The 22202-nt window shown below is 47.5% G+C and overlaps 1 protein-coding gene across 1 annotated transcript in view; it reads left to right on the top strand.

The window, feature by feature from the left end:
* Window positions 1-21893, top strand: part of LOC142463092 (uncharacterized) — a 291163-nt gene extending 269270 nt beyond the window's left edge. The window contains exons 70-74 of the mRNA XM_075565366.1: window positions 4603-4765; window positions 7046-7155; window positions 16136-16258; window positions 17227-17368; window positions 21602-21893. Of these exons, the coding sequence (XP_075421481.1) occupies window positions 4603-4765; window positions 7046-7155; window positions 16136-16258; window positions 17227-17368; window positions 21602-21606 (543 nt within the window). The 3' untranslated portion in view covers window positions 21607-21893. The remainder of the gene's footprint in view (window positions 1-4602; window positions 4766-7045; window positions 7156-16135; window positions 16259-17226; window positions 17369-21601) is intronic.
* The last annotated feature ends 309 nt before the right edge of the window (window positions 21894-22202 follow it).

The raw sequence follows: 22202 nt of genomic DNA, 5'->3' as shown, positions 1-22202 counted from the left end.
TGCCCTCAGAAGGTTCTTTGCCGTCAGAGGACCAGTTAAACAAATACGCTCCGATTGCGGCACCAATTTCGTTGGAGCATGCAAGGAATTACAAATGGACACTAAAGACAATAGAAACAATAGTATCCAAAGATACCTGCGCGACAAAGAGTGCACGTGGACATTCAACCCCCCTCACTCCTCTCACATGGGCGGAGCATGGGAACGCATGATCGGAGTGGTTCGGCGTATCTTGGATTCTATAATGCTAAAAACCGATCTGACTCGACTCACTCACGAAGTGCTAACCACATTCATGGCCGAAATATCAGCAATAGTCAATGCTAGGCCCTTGATCCCAGTGTCAACAGATCCAGAATCGCCAAGTATTCTGACACCAGCAATGCTGTTAACCCAGAAAGTAGGGAACATCTCCACACCAGTCGAAAACTTCCATTCTAAGGATATGTACAAACGACTGGAGACAGGTGCAGTACTTGGCCAACACATTTTGGGACCGCTGGAGACGCGAGTATCTGGTGACACTTCAAGAACGCCACAAATGGCAAACAGTAAAACCAGATATCCAAGTGGGGGATGTGGTCTTGTTGAAAGATAAACAGGTGGCAAGAAATGAATGGCCCATGGGACTTATAATAAGAACTATCCCAAGCGAAGACGAAAGGGTTCGCAAAGTGGAAGTACGAGTGGCCCAGAATGGGATCGTTAAAACCTTCCTAAGACCCATTACAGAGACTATCCTTCTAATGCCCAAATCGGACTGTGATGGGGAAAAACTGGTTACCAGTGCCGTGGACTTTTAAGAGACATTGTGGTGCATCAAGCTAACCAAGAGCTACGCACCCACCTGGCTTCCCTTACTGGAAGGCCTGGCCAAAGGACTTTGATGCCAGTGGTACCAGCCGGTATCACATTGCTATGGAAATATGGAGCTTTGCAGTATATTGTTATGTTGTATGTATTGCACATATGTTCCACATAGCTTGCCATATAGTGGTATCTACAGATACCAGACGGGGAGTGTTATGGAACAAGAGCCACATTTCTGACTCACCCCCCTCTCTCCTTTGCAGTTTCTGCCTGTCAGATTTTATTCCCAGCTGCATGGAGTCTGCAGACACATACTGTGCCTGCGTGGCTTGCAACAATGTTGCACTCCTTGCCTGCGAGCATGACATCAGTGAGCTGCTACAGCAGTCTCTGAGATTCTCACCAGAATGGACTAGTCTGCCCCCCCTCCTGTTTGTTCAGACATGGTCTGTCCCTAGACTATTCCTTTGCCCACACCGCACCTCACTTCCTCTTTTCAACCCTGGAGACAGTGAGTAAAGAACCTTTCTCTGTTTATAACCCTTGGTGAGGCCATCTCTTTTTACCGGTTCCTAACTAATAATCACCAATACACACCATCCACAAGTATCTGTACCCTGCTACCTTTTCCCAATAAAGTGGAGGAAATATTACAGGACTTGGAGTGATTTAAAAGGGAACTGTGTTAATGCTATCGGGAGCCATTCATATCAACGTGCCCTGGCTTCAGAATATCTACAACTCAATATGTCGCTTTGTCCTCCAATGCAAATACAACACACATCACTGCAAAATGCTCAAAGAACTAGATTAGTCATCACTTGAGTCTAGGCGCAAAGTTCATCTCTCTTGTTTTGCCTTCAAATTCTTTCTTGAGATGCTACCCACCTATCTGAATAATCTCCTCATCCTACCACACTCAGCACTTATCACCTGAGATCTGACTCCAAAAGACTGTTCATGGTCCCAAGGTTCAACAAAGTATCCGGCCGCTCCTCCTCTTACCGTGCACCGCAAAACTGGAACAGTATACCAGAGACTCTCACTGCCGCCGCCAGTCTAAGTTCTTTCAAAACTAAAGCTGTCTCACATTTTAATCTGGTCTGTAACTGTTATATACGCCTATAATATATATATATATATATATATATATATATATATATATATATATATATATATTATTTTTAACTGGGCATGCAATGTTTTGTATATAATGTATATCCCTTTTCACTTAATGTAACCATGTACAGGTAAACCCCGTTATAGCGCGGTCCTCGGGGTCCACCCCGAGACCACCGCGTTAGTAACGGGGTCGCGCTAATTTTAAAAAAATGGTCGCCGCACGCCTGATCGGGAGGGAGTGAGGAGGGAAGGAAGAGGTGGCCGGAAGCCCTACACGTCCCCTAGCAATGGCTGGGCAACCTGCTCCTTACCTCCCACCACGGCATCCATTTCCTCCCCCCCAGGCCCCCACACCTACCGGCCCTCCGCGGCATAGCCCACGTGGCCCTCCGAGTCACAGCCTGCTCCTCACTCACCCCCCTCCTCCCGACACCCCCCCCTTGTCCCGACACCCCCCCCCCTCCTCCCGACACCCCCCCCCCTCCTCCCGACACCCCCCCCTCCTCCCGACACCCCCCCCCCTTTTCCTGATGCCAGCTCCGCTCCGATCTCAGCAGCCGACACCAAAGGTAGGGAGGGGGAGTGGGAGGTGTGGTGTAGTGTGCTGTGAGAGTGTGTTGTGTGAGCTGTGTGCTGTGAGAATGTGCTGTGAGTGCTGTGTGGTGTGAGAGCTGAGTGAGCTGTGTGCTGTGTGAGAGTGTGTGCTGTGAGAGTATGTTCAGTGAGAGTGAGTGCTGGGAGTGTGTGCAGTGTGCTGTGAGCAGTGTGCAGTGTAGAGTGTGTGCAGTGTAGAGTGTGTGCAGTGTGTGCAGTGTAGAGTGTGTGCAGTGAGTGCTGGGAGTGTGTGCAGTGTGCTGTGAGCAGTGTGCAGTGTGCAGTGTAGAGTGTGTGCAGTGTGAGCAGTGTAGGTGTGTGCAGTGAGTGCAGTGTAGACACACGTCTCTTTATAAGAGCTGCTTAATATTCTCTGTGTGCAGTGTGCTGTGAGCAGTGTGCAGTGTGCAGTGTAGAGTGTGCAGTGTGTGCAGTGTGTGCAGTGTAGAATGTGTGCAGTGTGTGCAGTGTAGAGTGTGTGCAGTGAGTGCTGGGAGTGTGTGCAGTGTGCAGTGTAGAGTGTGTGCAGTGTGTGCAGTGTGTGCAGTGTAGAGTGTGTGCAGTGAGTGCTGGGAGTGTGTGCAGTGTGCTGTGTGCAGTGTAGAGTGTGTGCAGTGTGAGCAGTGTAGAGTGTGTGCAGTGAGTGCAGTGTAGAGTGTATGCAGTGAGTGCTGGGAGTGTGTGCAGTGTGCTGTGAGCAGTGTGCAGTGTAGAGTGTGTGCAGTGAGTGCTGGGAGTGTGTGCAGTGTGAGCAGTGTAGAGTGTGTGCAGTGTAGAGTGTGTGCAGTGAGTGCTGGGAGTGTGTGTAGTGTGCTGTGAGCAGTGTGCAGTGTAGAGTGTGTGCAGTGTAGAGTGTGCAGTGTGTGCAGTGTAGAGTGTGTGCAATGTAGTGTGTGTAGTGTAGAGTGTGCAGTGAGTGCTGGGAGTGTGTGCAGTGTGTGCAGTGTAGAGTGTGTGCAGTGAGTGCTGGGAGTGTGTGCAGTGTGCTGTGAGCAGTGTGCAGTGTAGAGTGTGTGCAGTGAGTGCAGTGTAGAGTGTGTGCAGTGTAGAGTGTGTTTAGTGTAGAGTGTGTGCAGTGTAGAGTGTGTGTAGTGTGTGCAGTGTGTGCAGTGTAGAATGTGTGCAGTGAGTGCTGGGAGTGTGTGCAGTGAGTGCTGGGAGTGTGTGCAGTGTGAAAACGGGAGCCACGTGAAAACCGCGTTATAACCGATTTCGCGTTATAACCGATTTCGCGCTATAACGGGGTTTATCTGTATTTGTCATTATAACTGTGTGCCCAGGACATACTTGAAACAAGAGGTAACTCTCAATGTATTACTTCCTGGTAAAACATTTTATAAATAAATAAACAAATACATTGTATACTGTACATGACACACGTCTCTTTATAAGAGCTGCTTAATATTCTCTCTAAAAGCAGCATCTTTGGGGAGTTGTGTTTCCCAAATTTGAGCTTTTTAAACACATATTTTTAGTAGTCATGCTGAAAGGACACAGGGCCCTTGCAAAACTACATTTTAACAGACAGTTATGTGAGGTAGAGTCCTCACACAGGAATCCCTAAAACTTTGCATTCAAAGTACATGGATTTAGTATATATGATAGATTGAATAATGTTGGGATTCAAATATTCCTATGAAGAGAATATATAATATATCTCATATGTACCACCAACAGTTATGAAAACAATAAAGTGTTGTTATTTAATGACGTCGACCCTTAGTGATATAATATATACAGTGTAGTTAAAAATTCCCCCAATGGGGAATTACAGGGATTCCTGCGTGAGGACTCTATCTCACATAACTGTCTGTTAACTTAGTCAATATCGTCCCTGTGCCCCGCTGTATTTCTCATTTTAAATAAAACTATAAAACGGCATTAGGGATTGAGCAGTTGGTCAAACTTTAGTGGAAAACTACATTTTAGGGAGATTTAAGTGACCCGAGTGCCTCTGTTTGCTAAACACAATATTACTGTTCTGCTTTTTTATTTAAAGTTCCTGTTTCCTTAGAACAATGACCCTGGAGTAGCCAACATGTAATATTCTTTATTCCTCCGATTACTTTCACATAGATAGAAGAAAACTGCCAGGGCTTTGACCTTCCTATTACCAAGAATGGAATTATTATAAAAAAAGATGGCAATAAAGTTGAAATGTCCAATCAAGATGGAATTACGTTAAGATGTGACATTCACCATGACATCTGCAGCATCACACTGGAAGGATGGCATCATGGTAAGCATAACATACACAGATTGTGTATTTCCGCAGTGTGCAGCATTAGGCTAAGGCCCCGCTCCCAGAGTCAGCGTGACCGCACTGCAGACAGGCGGGGCGCTGACATACACAGACCGCGATATGCGGTCTGTAGGGAGCCGGAGCGGGAGGTGGGCGGGAGTGGGAGGCTTGAGCGGGAGGGGGGGCGTGGCTTGAGTGGAGGGACCCGCTACTCCCCCCCCCCTCCTCCACGGCTCGGGCTGCTGATTAAAGGTAAGCAACACACACACACACATACACACAGACAGGCACAGGCACACACACACGCAGGCACTCATACACACACACACACACACAAACAGACAGAGGCAGGCACTCAGGCACACACATACACACAGACAGGCACTCACGCTGCTTTCCCCCCACACTCCTCCCCGCTCCCCGAAGCCTCCCCTCCTCCCGAAGCCTCCCCTCCCCATTGGCTTACAGCCACACCACGTGACGCGTCAACGCTAGGGATCAGCATTTTCTTGTATCCCATAGCGGCTGACGCGCCACAGCGTGTAGTGCGCTGTGCAGCCAGGGGGGACCGGGACCGGCTCGGGAGGATTCCCCTGCTGGTGGGGAACTCGCGTGTGGCCGCCCGCGCCGCCGGGCGCACCGGGTCCCAGGCCTTACACAGGTGCCATGCAGGAGCTGAACTTCCACCTTCAGACTCGCAGGCATTACGTAGGAGAGAAGAATTCTCAGGATACTTTCTCAGAGGCGGCGTAAGAATGTGAAGATAATGATGTAACGATAATCATGTAACCAACCCGTTCTTTTCAGCCATTCTCGTTGCATGAAAAAGCTTCATAATAATCTCTGGGAGCTTTGTATCAAGGGACAGGGACCCGTATTTACCAAGCAGTGCTTTACCAAGCAGTGCAATGCCATCAGACTCCATACGGCCCATTCAAGTTAACGGGCCATAAAGAACAATATTTATTAAAGAGCGCTACGCCATTCTATACGTGCTTCTGCTGGACGCCACCTTACAGTCCATTCGCATGAATAGGCTGTAAGGGGCCATATATACTAAGCAGTGCTGGGAGGGGTCCTATGGAGTAGCACTGTTAAGTAAACATAGCCCTTAATGTCCTTTTGTGGAAATCTAATGCTTACAGAGAATCATTTATTATGTGCGTCTAAAGACCTTCTGTAACACGCAGTGCAGCCGCCTCCCTGTGCAGGAGAAGAACTTAGCCCCATTCATCAGAATTGAGCTCACCACTTCTCTGGCACACGGAAGTGGCTGCACAGCAGTTTGAGTAAAGGCCTCAGGCCTGCCTGGCTTGCTTGTTTGGAAACTCTGTCTATAGCACATTATGGTAAAGGAATAAAATGTCAAGTTAGGATTCTGTGCTATTTCAGCAACAAATACATAGAAAAGCGTTTTGTGACTTTTCCGTGGAAATTCCCGGGGCGTGCATCCAATTCAGTTCAGCACCCTCCTCAAAAGCATGTGGAAGCCTGCAGCAGGTGTGCTCATCCAACTAGTCATATTTCATTCAATCTCATCACAAAGTATTGTACAGAAAGTTCTGCTGTGGCTGGATTTTGTTACATACAACCAGTGCCTAAAGTTTTGCTTCCAATCAGCGTCAGGAAAATGACCACACTTCAGCAAGCAAATTGCATTCAGTGATATCGAATCAATTCACAAACTTCAGACATCCAACTAAAGTACAACAGATTTCTTAGAGCTTGCTGGGTATCTGTGTGTTTAAAGTGCAAAAGTAAATTAATAGAGGCCACCACTTACCAAATATTTTTGCACATCAGGAATACAAGCGATTTAAACAGTTCTTGGTGCAACGCAGACGTATACGGTGTAATGTGAACACACAACAAACAGTGTAGCCCTCTCAACAAGCTCCCGCTAATGACAAAATTAGTCTAAAACTGGCAGGTCAGCGAGCATTTGTGAGATTATGACTCCACCATGCAGTTCGTTCTATCTCCAGACACAGCCACACTTCCTACGCCTCCCTTTTCAATAACCAGTGTCTCCCATTTGAATTGTTGATTTCTTACATTGATATCATGTTTATCCGGAGTGGCCAACTCCATTACTTAAGGCCCACTAATGGGTCAGGTTAATGATATCCCTGCTTCAGCGCAGGTGGCTCAGCCATTGAGCCACCTGTGCTGTGGCAGAGATATACTTAAAACCTGACCTGTTGGTGGCCCTTGAGGACTGGAGTTGGCCGCCCCTGATGCACAGCCTAAATGTACCTGTGGATTTTGTACCTTTAGGGGTTTCAGCTGGTCTATTCGGCACCAATGACAATGAAGCTGGAAATGACTTTATGCTGCCAGACCACTCCAGCACAAACAGCACACAGGATTTCTCAACGAACTGGCAGGTACTAGGCATGTTCTACATATTTGTGATTTGTTTCAACCTGCGCCATTCATTTCCCTTTAAAATCCCAGGCAGATTCTGTTATGAAGAGTGCTCCGAGAGGTTTATTTACATGGATCTGTGATATGATCATGCACGGCAGCTAGAAGAACAGTTCGACTTCGCATGGTATATTGGAGTTGGAACAAATGGTGTTCAGAAATGTAACAGCTGCTATTTGTAGCTTTGTGTTGTCACCTTGGACACATCCAATGCTTTTTGTCATATGAACTTTAATGATGGATTTCCAAAAAGCAAAATGAGAATACATTATCCTGCTTTAGTAGTGACTTCTAACTAAATGATTAAAGAATGATGCAGTGATGGTAGAGAAACACTGATCAATATTTGAGCAAAAAGCTAAATTTAATACGTAGAACGTAATAATTGGCATGTCTGTTTCTTCTGATTACTGTGAATCCTCAGAATGCATGTGATATATATATACAGTGCTTGACAAATCACCCAAAAATCTACTCGCCGAACCAAAAAATCTACTCGCCACCTAGTCCCGCCTCTAATCCCGCCCCCAACACCGCCTCTAATCCCGCCCCCAGTCCCTCATTTAAAAAAAAACAAATTCCTAGTAAGAACATTCGTTTTTGACATTAGTTTATTTATTGTATTACATTATACTACAATTAGTCGTGTGTGTGTGTGTGTGTGTGTGTGTGTGTATAAATGTCGAATCTAGAAAAAAAAGCCAGAATATTTAAAGCAGCAATACCGCCTGGGATCTTACCTGATCCGCAGTCCCTCAATGTCCAGGTACCCTCATTCCCGCAATGTTATACATTGGAGGGGATGTGTTCCCTACCTGTCTTCTGGGTTAGGGGGGGGAGTTCCGATGTCTTCAGTGTGAAGCTTGAGTCAGATCTGGAAGTAAGCAGTATAGGTTATTTCAGTGTAGTATAGAGCAGTTAAGATATATAGGGTAAATAAGATATCCAGATCCCGAGTGTGAGAGAGTGTGGGGGAGAGAGAGAGAGTGTGGGGGAGAGAGAGAGTGTGGGGGAGAGAGAGAGAGAGTGTGGGGGAGAGAGAGAGAGAGAGAGAGAGAGTGGGGGAGAGAGAGAGAGAGAGAGAGGGGGGGGGGAGAGAGAGAGAGAGAGGGGGAGAGAGAGAGAGAGAGGGGGGGAGAGAGAGAGAGAAAGAGAGTGGGGGAGAGAGAGAGAGAAAGAGAGAGTGGGGGAGAGAGAGAGAGAAAGAGAGAGTGGGGGAGAGAGAGAAAGAGAGAGTGGGGGAGAGAGAGAGAGTGGGGGAGAGAGAGAGAGAGAGTGGGGGGAGAGAGAGAGAGAGAGAGTGGGGGAGAGAGAGAGTGTGGGGGGGAGAGAGAGAGAGAGAGAGAGAGAGAGAGAGAGTGGGGGAGTGGGGGAGAGAGAGAGAGAGAGAGAGAGAGAGAGAGTGGGGGAGAGAGAGAGTGGGGGAGAGGGAGTGGGAGTGAGAGTGGGAGAGAGAGAGAGTGGGAGAGAGAGAGTGGGAGAGAGAGAGAGTGGGAGAGGGAGAGAGAGAGAGTGGGAGTGGGAGAGAGAGAGAGAGAGAGTGGGAGTGAGAGTGGGAGAGAGAGAGTGGGAGAGAGAGAGAGTGGGAGAGAGAGAGAGTGGGAGAGAGAGAGAGTGGGAGAGAGAGAGAGTGGGAGAGAGAGAGAGTGGGAGAGAGAGAGAGTGGGAGGGAGTGGGAGAGAGAGAGAGTGGGAGAGAGAGAGTGGGAGTGGGAGAGAGTGGGAGTGGGAGAGAGAGAGTGGGAGTGGGAGAGAGTGGGAGTGGGAGAGAGAGAGAGTGGGAGTGGGAGAGGGGGAGAGAGTGGGGGAGAGAGAGAGTGGGAGAGAGAGAGAGAGTGGGAGAGAGAGAGAGAGTGGGAGAGAGAGAGAGTGGGAGAGAGAGAGAGTGGGAGAGAGAGAGAGTGGGAGAGAGAGAGTGGGAGAGAGAGAGAGTGGGAGAGAGAGAGAGTGGGAGAGAGAGAGAGTGGGAGAGAGAGAGAGTGGGAGAGAGAGAGAGAGAGTGGGAGAGAGAGAGAGTGGGAGAGAGAGAGAGAGAGTGGGAGTGGGAGAGAGAGAGTGGGAGAGAGAGAGAGAGAGTGTGTAAGGATGTGCTCACCACAAACGAGACGGGACCGCGGTGCTGAGGTGGGAAAGGTTAGAACGCCACCCACAGCCACGTGGGCACGTCTTGAGAGTAGATTGGTCTGGGGTTCCGGATCAGGGTAGGAGAGGTACGGTTGGTAGGAAGGCCGTTTGCCAAGTCCGGGGTTGGAGAGAGGGACGTTGTAGTTTACCGTAAGCCAGGATCGGGAAGCCAGAGGTGCGGAGAGTCGTGTAGCCGTATGCCGAGTTCAGGTTGCCAGAGGTACAGGAAGACGTAGCGGAAGCCGGTTCGGTTCACGAGGAAGTCTGCAAAGAGAACTAGGGAGGCAGAGAATGGTGAGAACAACTGGTTCTATGCTCAGCCAACGAGTCAGTGATTCTGCCAGGTATATATAGGAGAGAGGGTCCAATAGCAGTGCAGCAAGGTGGAGGTGTGTAGAAGGCCAGGATACCGCAGGGATAGGTCCAGAATGAGTCCCATGGGAGGAGCCATAAAGCCCAGTAGTCTGAGTGCATTTGATTGCAGCAATGTTTTGATGCGCTGTACCTTTACGGGGTTGAGGCGACGCCGTGTGGCCATGCCTCCGTATAGCGGGGTTTGCGTGCGCGTGACCGGGTGAAGCCGATAGCACGAGATTAGAAGTGCAGTCCTGGCGTGCGCGCGCGCGCCCACGTGAAGCAGTGACCGGCGCTCCGGTGAGGGAATGAGAGTGTGCTGCGGGGATCTCCGTCGGAGCTGTAGGTGAGTGAGGAGCACGCCGAGGGCGGCGTGACTCCCAAACCCTCACAGAGTGGGAGAGAGAGAGTGGGAGTGAGAGAGAGAGTGGGAGTGGGAGAGAGAGTGGGAGAGAGAGTGGGAGAGAGAGAGAGAGAGAGTGGGAGTGAGAGTGGGAGAGAGAGAGTGGGAGAGAGAGAGAGTGGGAGAGAGAGAGAGTGGGAGAGAGAGAGAGTGGGAGAGAGAGAGAGTGGGAGAGAGAGAGAGTGGGAGGGAGTGGGAGAGAGAGAGAGTGGGAGAGAGAGAGTGGGAGTGGGAGAGAGTGGGAGTGGGAGAGAGAGAGAGAGAGTGGGAGTGGGAGAGAGTGGGAGTGGGAGAGAGAGAGAGTGGGAGTGGGAGAGGGGGAGAGAGTGGGGGAGAGAGAGAGTGGGAGAGAGAGAGAGAGTGGGAGAGAGAGAGAGAGTGGGAGAGAGAGAGAGTGGGAGAGAGAGAGAGTGGGAGAGAGAGAGAGTGGGAGAGAGAGAGTGGGAGAGAGAGAGAGTGGGAGAGAGAGAGAGTGGGAGAGAGAGAGAGTGGGAGAGAGAGAGAGTGGGAGAGAGAGAGAGAGAGTGGGAGAGAGAGAGAGTGGGAGAGAGAGAGAGAGAGTGGGAGTGGGAGAGAGAGAGTGGGAGAGAGAGAGAGAGAGTGTGTAAGGATGTGCTCACCACAAACGAGACGGGACCGCGGTGCTGAGGTGGGAAAGGTTAGAACGCCACCCACAGCCACGTGGGCACGTCTTGAGAGTAGATTGGTCTGGGGTTCCGGATCGGGGTAGGAGAGGTACGGTTGGTAGGAAGGCCGTTTGCCAAGTCCGGGGTTGGAGAGAGGGACGTTGTAGTTTACCGTAAGCCAGGATCGGGAAGCCAGAGGTGCGGAGAGTCGTGTAGCCGTATGCCGAGTTCAGGTTGCCAGAGGTACAGGAAGACGTAGCGGAAGCCGGTTCGGTTCACGAGGAAGTCTGCAAAGAGAACTAGGGAGGCAGAGAATGGTGAGAACAACTGGTTCTATGCTCAGCCAACGAGTCAGTGATTCTGCCAGGTATATATAGGAGAGAGGGTCCAATAGCAGTGCAGCAAGGTGGAGGTGTGTAGAAGGGCCAGGATACCGCAGGGATAGGTCCAGAATGAGTCCCATGGGAGGAGCCATAAAGCCCAGTAGTCTGAGTGCATTTGATTGCAGCAATGTTTTGATGCGCTGTACCTTTACGGGGTTGAGGCGACGCCGTGTGGCCATGCCTCCGTATAGCGGGGTTTGCGTGCGCGTGACCGGGTGAAGCCGACAGCACGAGATTAGAAGTGCAGTCCTGGCGTGCGCGCGCGCGCCCACGTGAAGCAGTGACCGGCGCTCCGGTGAGGGAATGAGAGTGTGCTGCGGGGATCTCCGTCGGAGCTGTAGGTGAGTGAGGAGCACGCCGAGGGCGGCGTGACTCCCAAACCCTCACAGAGTGGGAGAGAGAGAGTGGGAGTGAGAGAGAGAGTGGAAGTGGGAGAGAGAGTGGGAGAGAGAGTGGGAGAGAGAGAGAGAGAGAGAGAGAGAGAGAGAGGGTGGGAGAGAGAGAGAGAGGGTGGGAGAGAGAGAGAGAGGGTGGGAGAGAGAGAGAGAGAGGGTGGGAGAGAGAGAGAGAGGGAGAGAGAGAGAGAGAGAGAGAGGGTGGGAGAGAGAAAGAGTGGGTGGGAGAGAGAGAGTGGGAGTGAGAGAGAGTGGGAGAGAGAGAGTGGGAGTGAGAGAGAGTGGGAGTGGGAGAGAGAGAGAGAGAGAGGGGGAGAGAGAGAGAGCGAGAGAGAGGGGGAGAGAGAGAGAGCGAGAGAGAGAGAGAGAGAGAGCGAGAGAGGGTGGGAGAGAGAGAGGGTGGGAGAGAGAGAGAGGGTGGGAGAGAGAGAGAGGGTGGGAGAGAGAAAGAGAGGGTGGGAGAGAGACAGAGAGGGTGGGAGAGAGACAGAGAGAGAGAGACAGAGACGGATAGAGAGAGACAGAGAGACGGATAAAGAGAGACAGAGAGACGGAGAGAGAGAGACTAAGGCTGGGGCCATAGAGGGGTGAGCAGTTCGGAACCGCGCTGACGCTGAGGCTCGCCTGCTGAAATCTGCGCGATTTCATGCCCATGCAGGCGAGCCAGCGGGCGCGATCGGGAGACGGGGGGAGACTGACGGAGGCGGGGCAGTGACGTCGCTGGGCCAATCCCCCGCGACGCACCGACGTCAACGTCATGGCGCCGTGACGTTGACGCTGCTCCGCGCTGATTGCATGTTTTCAGCCGACAGTGCTCTGAAAAACAGTTTTGCTGTCGGCTGAAAAATCCAGCGCCTCAGCACGCCTGCGGACGCTCGCGTGAGCCCCCTCTCAAGGCATCCTCATTGAGGATGCAGGGGCTCAGCACGGAGCGTCCGCACGCCTCAGCACGGCCTGTCCTTCTATGGACTCGGCCAGAGAGCCAGAGAGAGAGAGACACAGAAAAAGAGAGAGACACAGAAAAAGAGAGAGACACAGAAAAAGAGAGAGACACAGAAAAAGAGAGAGACACAGAAAAAGAGAGAGACACAGAAAAAGAGAGAGACACAGAAAAAGAGAGACACACAGAAAAAGAGAGACACACAGAAAAAGAGAGACACACAGAAAAAGAGAGACACACAGAAAAAGAGAGACAGAGAGAGAGAATGTGAGACAAAGACAGAGAGAGTGCGAGGGCGAGAATGCGAGGGCGAGGGCGACACAGGGAGAAGGCGAGGGCGACACAGGGAGAGGGTGACACTCACAGACACACACACTCACAGACACGCAGAGACACACACGCAGAGACACACTCACGCAGAGACACACTCACGCAGAGACACTCAGACACACACTCACTCAGGCACACACACAGGCACACTCACTCAGACACACACAGGCACACACACGCAGAGACACACACGCAGAGACACACTCACTCAGAGACACACTCACTCAGAGACACTCACTCAGACACACTCACTCAGACACACTCACTTAGACACACTCACTCAGACACACTCACTCAGACACACTCACTTAGACACACTCACTCATGCAGAGACACACTCACTCAGAGACACACTCACTCAGAACACTCAGAGACACACACTCGCTCTGACACACACACACACACACACACACACACACACAGGCACGCACACACACACAGGCACGCACACAGACACACTCACTCACAGACACACTCACTCAGACACACTCACTCAGACACTCACTCACAGACACTCACTCCCAGACACTCACTCCCAGACACTCACTCACAGACACTCACTCTGTCACACACACACTCACCGGGTCGCACGCGGCAGCAGGCCCCTCCGCATGGCAGCAGGCCCCTCCTTAAGGCAGCAGGCCCCTCCGCACGGCAGCAGGCCCCTCCTTAAGGCAGCAGGCCCCTCCGCACGGCAGCAGGCCCCTCCCCCCCCGAAGCACGCTCCCCGAACACCAAGCGGGGATCGGGGGCAGGTGATTAGGGGGAGATCATGCGCAGGAGGCGCGCACGGGGGAAGCTGGGTTGGCGCTTCCCCCTCCGTCCCACGTGGGTTGCGCGCGGGGCTTGCTTTGGGCTTCCCCCTCCGTCCCACGTAGGGAGCGGAGGGGGGAGGGGGGGGAGGGAGCGGAGGGGGCTAGATTGCGCGCGGCGCTTGTTTTGGGCTTCTCCCTCCGTCCCACGTGGGGAGCGGGGGGTGAGGGTGCGGGGGATTCTGGGTTGCTGGGGAGGGCAGGCAGCGGGCCCACAGGCAGCACAGAGGGCCCACAGGCAGCACAGAGGGCAGGACACCCTGCTTGCCCTGTGCATGCGCGCCGGGACCAAGGAAATCGCCGCCATTTTTTTTTAACTTTTTTTTAAAATGTAATGAACAGGCACCTGGCCGGGCTCCCCCTGACTCACGGGAGGAGATCAGCAGGGGGAGGAGATCAGGGGAAGGAGCTCTTCCCCGCGTTAACCCAATCAGGGAGGGAGATTATTTATTTATTAAAAAAAAAAAAAAAAAACGCAACGGGCGAGTGGTTATCATTATTTGTCGAGCACTGTATATATATATATATATATATATATATATGCAAATACAACTGTATGCTCATCTGCATGTTTTAGGCAGGTCTGCAACCCCGCCTTTCCCCATTATCACCCAGCATACAGCACTTCCACTGCAGCAAGGGATTCTGGGAAATGACATGCAAATGAGCACACAGTGTCACTTTTTGCCTCAAAAACCATTATATATATATGCATTTAAAGTAATTAGCGCCTGTCCAAAATGTAATTTTGCGAGCTGTCACACTATTACACTGCTTACCACATTTAAGTGCGAGAGATTTCCATGGAATGCTGATAATTTATATTGCTATCAATGACTTCTTAAACATAATAAAAGAGGAGGCGTGATTAGATAATAAACGAGGAGGCGTGACTAGATTATAAACGAGGAGGCGTGACTAGATTATAAACGAGGAGGCGTGACTAGATTATAAACGAGGAGGCGTGACTAGATTATAAACCAGGAGGCGTGACTAGATTATAAACGAGGAGGCGTGACTAGATTATAAACGAGGAGGCGTGACTAGATTATAAACGAGGAGGCGTGACTAGATTATAAACGAGGAGGCGTGGCTAGATTATAAACGAGGAGGCGTGGCTAGATTATAAACGAGGAGGCGTGACTAAATTATAAACGAGGTGGCGTGACTAGATTATAAACGAGGAGGCGTGACTAGATTATAAACGAGGAGGCGTGACTAGATTATAAACGAGGAGGCGTGACTAGATTATAAACGAGGTGGCGTGACTAGATTATAAACGAGGAGGCATGACTAGATTATATACCAGGAGGCGTGACTAGATTATAAACGAGGAGGCGTGACTAGAACGTAATGAATGCTAGAAGTTCCACCTTTGATACTTTGTAGTTTTCAGGCTGAGTAAAGCACTGATATCATGTATCAATACTGTATTTCTGAGATACCTTTTGGAAATTACGTTCGGAAGGAGGAATGGAGATTGGACTATTAGGTTTAGTTCTATTTACTCTCCCCTTTTCTTGTGTAATCTGACATATATATTTTATCGACTATTCATGTAATTGATTATATATGTTTCTATGTAACTTTATAGGTTTTATTCTTTTCCTGGAAAATATAAAATCTGTTCTTTGAAGAAGCATTTCCTCTTGCCCATTTTTGTTTTTCTTGTTTTAATAAATGCAGTAGCTCCTTACACTTGTGACAATGTAATTATCTAAACTGCTGATCGACCCCTTCTCCCGTGATCGATCGGCGAAGATCCTGCTTCCCAGGGCACACAATGTGGCTGCCTATTTCAAAATAGGGAAAGATGTGGCTTCCTAAATTAGCTCAATTAGATTTGTTTACATTAGAAAGGAGGCGTCTATGCCTATATACAAATATATTCGGGGACAATACAAGGAGCTTTCAAAAGAACTGTTCATCCCACGGGCAGTACAAAACGCCACAGGGTCATCCCTTTAGGTTGGAGGAAAGGAGATTTCACCAGCAAGGAAAGGGTTCTTTACAGTAAGGGCAGTTACAGTGTGGGATTCATTACTTATGGAGACTGTGATGGCAGATACAATAGATATCTTTTTAGAAAGGTATACAGGGATATACCAAATAAGTAAACATGAGAAGGATGTTGATCCAGGGAGTAATCCGATTGCCAATATTTGGAGTCAGGAAGGAATTAATTTTTCCCCTTATGAGATATCATTAAATTATATTTTACTGGGGTTTATTGTTTGCCTTCCTCTGAATCAATATACTATAAGTACGGATATAGGATAAAGTATCTGTCGTCTAGATTTAGCATAGGTTGAACTTGATGGACGTATGTCTTTTTTCAATCTGATCTACTATGTAACTATGTAAGTGGTTGCTATAGCAAGCCAAGGAAGCTTAATGCATTAAAACACATTACAAAGGGCATAATGAGTGGGGGGAAAACAGGGTGGGGCGAATGAAGTAAGTATTATCCAATATTACACAACTGATTAAAAAACAGGGTTTTGAATAAAATGCTGCTTTAAAGATGATTTTTTTTTTTTGGTTCGGTTTAACGTTAAAACGTATTTTCACCAGGTTGACAGCCAGTGTAGCTTTGTACGAAAGAAAGGAAAGGCCTGTCCTACTGCTCCTCATCAGAAACTGTGCAAAGCCTTGTTCCAAGGAGCCCACTCAGTACTCAGAAACTGCTTCAAAGTAGTAAGTTTAACATGTATTAAGAATAATGTGACAGCCCTTTGTATAACTCCATATCATGGCATTCTCCAACATGCATAAAAAGCAGCATTTGTATTTCAAGGAGACAGTGCAAGCAGCTTCATTTAAAAAAAGAAATGGTTTACCTTGAGTTTTCACTCATTACCTAAGCTGCCGATCGATTTGTTCTAACCTGATCGATCAGCAAAATCCTGCTTCCCAGGGTTCACCAAATGGCTGCCTTTCAGTTTCAATCAATCCTTCTGTCAGTGTAACTCAGAGCAACACTGTATTCTTACCTTAGTACAGTAAGATTATCTATTGTTACAGTTTGCAGCTCAAACTGCTGGGAATATTGGCAACATATTATCACAGGAAAGTGTTGCAAAGATCTTGCACTGCTTGGGAAGTGTGCTAATACCTGCTATAGAAATCAAAGGATGCTCAGTATATTAAAACTCATTAAAAATGTCATGAAGAGTTGAATTTTAAAATTAAAAAAAGGTAGTAAGTATTATCTAGTCTGAGGCTGAGTCCATAGGACTGCAGCCGTGCGGAGGCGCGCGGAGGCTGAGGGAAAGTGGGTGCTTTCCCTGGCCTTACTACCGGCCCTCCGCTCCCGTCAGAGCTTAAACTAAAAATGTTTTGTCTGCTACGCCTCAGCACGCCTGCGGAAGCGTGCGCGAGCCCCTGCTAGAGCCGCTCTCACTGCGGCTGCAAGGGCTCACTGACAAGCATGAGCGCGGCTCAGCGGCTAAGCGCTGACCATGTCCGCGGCCTAATACTGCAGGACTGTTTTTTTTGTTTTTTTTAAATAAAACACATGCAGAACATTGCTTGGAATGCTGCTTTAACGTGTTCCATGTTCCAGTTCATTTTCTTATTTACACAAAAGCCCAAAAATGACACACAAAGAAAGCTAACCAATCAAGAAGCCGGTAACAAAGATGTTATTCCATTTTCTGACTTAGGTTGATCCGACGCCTTTCTATAGCATGTGCACAGGAGACATCTGTGACTCAAATGAGATCAAAGCAATCTGTAACCTGGCAGCAGCATATGTTCATTTGTGCAACAGAAACTTTGTCCCTATAGAAATACCTTCCCAATGTGGTAAGTACGAACAGCATTTAGCAATACAACAGTGATGTGAAGAGTATTATATTCTCTTCCCAGCAACAAAAACAATAGGATCTCCGAGTAGGGAAATAACGCCTTCCAGCAAGTCCTTAAGTGTTTATTTTGGTGTTTTCCTCTCCTGCCCTTTCATATACTGTAGAGCCATGTAGTCCACCCTTTGCAGAGCGACCAATTAGGTGATACTTTTGTTCTAAATCAGATGTGCTATGAACAGCTCAGAAAAGTGGGCAACCAATATTGGGCCATGTAAACTGCGACTACCAAAAGACAGAGAAAAGTCTTCCAAAAGAATTGCCATATACATGGCATTCAGCCGATCTCTAGTTTGCCCAAATACTGTAGTTGGAACTTCTCCATCTGGCAGTCACGCCAAGGGGAGGCATAACACCTGCAGAACATGTTGGGACTTTCTCCAAGTCCTAATAAGCTCTAGGTGACAAAGTTCTGCTTATTTGTTTTGCCAAATAAAGTTTGATCTATTACCTAAATCCCTGGCCCTTAACCTTTTGTGATCAAGGGCACCACTGGAGGATTTTTAAAAAAAATCTTGTGGCACCCTTCCTTTTTAAACCTTACTCATCCCCTTCCATGGTTACACGTATACACACACACACCATTCTTTTCACAAGCACACACCCACGCTTTTCTTACACACTCCACCTTCATAAACAGCACATTCCTCTCTTACTCCTCACATACTGTAAAGCAATCACATTCTCCTCCCTACACAAAGCCCCTCACTTCTTCCCGCTTTGCTCCAATCTTCCCACACACCTCAAACATGACAGCTGCACAGTGGGCGCGTTATGCACTTTCTGGTGAGGAGAGGCGGATTGCAGACTCTGCGTCAGAGGTTTCCAACCTTTTTTTGTTTATGGAACCCTATGTGAAATTCTGCGGAACCCCAAACCTCTCTAATAGCGTGTCTGAGATCAGATGCATTGTAAGGAACCCCAACCCTCTCTAATAGCGCGTCCGAGATCCGATGCATTGTAAGGAACCCCAACCCTCTCTAATAGCATGTCTGAGATCAGATGCATTGTAAGGAACCCCAACCCTCTCTAATAGCACGTCTGAGATCAGATGCATTGTAAGGAACCCCAACCCTCTCTAATAACGCGTCTGAGATCAGATGCATTGTAAGGAACCAAAACCCTCTCTAATAGCGCGTCCGAGATCAGATGCATTGTAAGGAACCCCAACTCTCTCTAATAGCGTGTCTGAGATCAGATGCATTGTAAGGAAACCCAACCCTCTCTAATAACGCGTCCGAGATCAGATGCATTGTAAATTCTTCTGTATTTGGTACATTTTTCAAATGACCAGAGAATTCCAAGAAACCTTTCAGGGATTCCCAGGGACCCCGGAAGACAAACACTGCTCTACGTCTCCAGGAAGTGCGGGGGGTGCCAGCCGAAAAGCCAGCCAAGTTTTTTCCACTAGGGCAACGGCACCCTTGGCAGAGGGTTAGGGCACACCAGGATTCCCCGGCACCCTTGTTGAGAAACACCGTACAAGTAGTGTAGTGGTTTCAAATATACAACAATTTGATTAGAGTTAGCCAACGACAGTCTAAAAGCAATGTCACGTGGCACACTTTAATGTAATAATCCAAGCTCTATAGTGCATGTAAACTGTGACATCATCAATGTACAGGATGTACAGTTCATTCAGTGGACGTATACAAAGCTGCTACTCCTTTCTTCTAAGGCTCATCATGCTGCTGTAAAACATAATGACCTTCCCACAGTGTGTTTTCCTCTAAGCAGAAACACATTTACTGAAAGTAATAGATGCAAATACATATCTGCGCCAAGTGCTCTATGATGGAAATGAAGCACTGCATTGTACAATGGTAATTTGTCTGCCACGAGCACTGCTGAGTTGCTAATGGGAAATGCTGACTTTCTGGTTGGACGATAATAAAACGAAGTAGTATTTACTGACATTTGTAAACCATATTACCACATCATTAAAACATTAAGGATTCAGGGCAGAATCGCTAACAAATCTATTTGTCTGCTTGAGCACATTGTCGTCTTCGTTTCCCAACAAGGGAGTTGTGGAATTAAATCAGTGCCACAACACTGGCTAGGGGGAAATATGTAACCTCTTCACATGTTGACAAAACCTCCGGTACTGAGCAAAGGTGCAAATGCAGATCCATGTAAGCTATGAATCCTTTTTTTATTTGCATAGATAGGTACATCGAAAAGCAGCAGTCTGTGTTCATTGACTAGTGTGCGTGTATGCACATGGACAAATCCCCTTAGTCCAGCATGAGTGGAAATTAAGGGCAAGAGATTAGAGATAAGTAGATATAGAGTTTACAGATTAGAGATTAGTAGATATAGATCTTAACGCTTAGTAGGTATATATTTTAAGAGCTTAGTAGGTTTAGATCTGATTATATACACATATATATATATATATATATATATATATATATATATATATATATATATATATATATATATATATATATATATATATATATATATATATATATATATATATATATGTAGAGGTATCAGTACCGTGTTAGCCGAGCTTCAATAATCAAAAAATAAATAGATGATACCGTTCTGTGGCTAACGAAATGCTTTTATTTGTGCGAGCTTTCGAGATACACTGATCTCTTCTTCCGGCGATGTTACAATGAATGAAGCAAGGATAACTTAAAAACAGTGTCTCTTGGAATGTTATCTGTGCTGTTCCTTCCCCCGTGTGGATGTGTTTTATGGCTAGAGGTGTCAAAGGGTTACTGAAAGCAAGTGAAGCACTCTTTCTTCACTTGCTTTCAGTTACCCTTTGACACCTCTAGCCATAAAACACATCCACACCGGGGGAAGGAGAAGCACAGATAACATTCCAAGAGATACTGTTTTTAAGTTATCCTTGCTTCATTCATTGTAACATCGCCGGAAGAAGAGATCAGTGTATCTCGAAAGCTCGCACAAATAAAAGCATTTCGTTAGCCACAGAACGGTATCATCTATTTATTTTTTGATTATATATATATATATATATATATATATATATATATATATATACACACATACACACACACACCTCTTTTAGGTTGAAAGGACTAATTATCAAGTTGTGATTGGACAGGACACTGTGGCGGGAAACTGCAGAGCGTGTGCAGGCAGTGTGGCCATCACCGCCGGAGCCTCAGCACTAGCACCCCACAATGCCTTGCTCTTGCGGATCGTCGGCTTTAAGCACAAGGCATTGTGGGGTGCTGGTGTCGAGGCTCCGGCAGGGACAGCCACACTGCCTGCACGCTCTGCAGTTTCGCACCTTTATGTAGTCGCCTCGCTCCCTCCATCTCCGCACATAATCACATAAGAGGCAGCTCTATTTATCACTCAGGTTTCATGAAGAGGTAAGAATAATGGTATTTTTTATTTGGAGTGGAGGGGTCTGTGTAAGTCAGTAATTCATGTATAACTTGTGAGGGACTAGTGACGTTGTTCCTTGGCTGGGGAATCTTAGTGGAGTCTTTCTATCTGGCTATCTATATCTATCTATATCTCCATGTTCTCCTGTTGCAGGACTACATCAGTCGTACAGGGACATCTCTAGGTTTGGACACAGGGGGAGATACAATTGTCCCACCCAAAATGTGTAAATCTGTGATGGTAAAATGCAAAAGCGCGGGGTATTCATGGTAAAAAACGCACCCAAAGTTCAATTTACTTTAATGGGAGTTAATGTGGGTTGCTCTGCCTCTCACTGTATACAAGTGTATTTTGCATCTTAAAAGCAGCAATACCACCATTCCACCCCCTTCCCCCACCATTGGGGGGGGCCTCCTGAGCTGAAACACAATATTTGCAGCTCCCCTGGTTCCCGAGATACCTACAGGTGAAGGTAACGACGTTACTTCTGTTTAAATGCTTTCAATGGCCACCTAATAGGGAGCCGCAACCAAGGACATTGCACCTGCAAGAGCTGACAATTTGTTTTCCCTGGAAGGCGATTTCAAGCCGAGTAACTACTGGTAAGTAACTCAATAACAGGGGCCCCCGAGGCTGCAAATAGCACAGCTCCACTCCGGAGAACCGGTTCCCATGCTGTAAAAAATCAAAAGTAGGAGGCGTTGCTGCTTTGACTCAAGTTCAAACTGATGCATGTATCGACTATGCTTTATTTAGAAACCTTTTCATTCTTACCGGTATACTTTTGTTTTATTTGCAGCATGACATTGGCATATTTGAAAGTCAGCCATAACATGCCGGTTTCACATGATGTATACGATGTCTTTTTCTAAAAGAAGGAATAACATACTATATAAGCACTTGCAAGAGACCTTTGCAAGATGTTGAAGCATTTATATGCAAGGAAACGGATTCACTCTTGACTAACAGACATGATGATTTAAGAATTCTCAACAGGGTACAAAAGTGAATTTCATTAACATTTTACCTCTACTTGTGTCCTGCTGTAACTTTTTTTTTTAATGTTAATAAAGAATTTTCCTATAAGAGAATGGTTGTTTTTGTATTTATTTCACAAACGAAGTACTGCTAATCTCATTTTGGAGAGTGAGATCTCAAACTGCCAATATCTTAAATCAGATTCATTTATAAAAACCTTTTACCAGGAAGTAAGTAATACATTGAGGGTTACCTCTCGTTTTCTGGGCACAGAGTTATAAATAATACATGGTTACATGAAAAGAACAGGGTTACTTAGTAAATTCACAGACATTTCATGCACAGATAGAGTTGGAAAATTGGGTACAAGGGATAAAGGGGCTTATGAGTTTCAGATTGAAATAGAGCAGCTTTAACATCAC

The sequence above is a fragment of the Ascaphus truei genome, chromosome 11 (assembly GCF_040206685.1).
Source record: "Ascaphus truei isolate aAscTru1 chromosome 11, aAscTru1.hap1, whole genome shotgun sequence".
Taxonomy (NCBI): domain Eukaryota; kingdom Metazoa; phylum Chordata; class Amphibia; order Anura; family Ascaphidae; genus Ascaphus; species Ascaphus truei.
The sequence above is the reverse complement of the archived record's forward strand: the minus strand, read 5'-3'. Positions and strand labels throughout refer to the sequence as shown.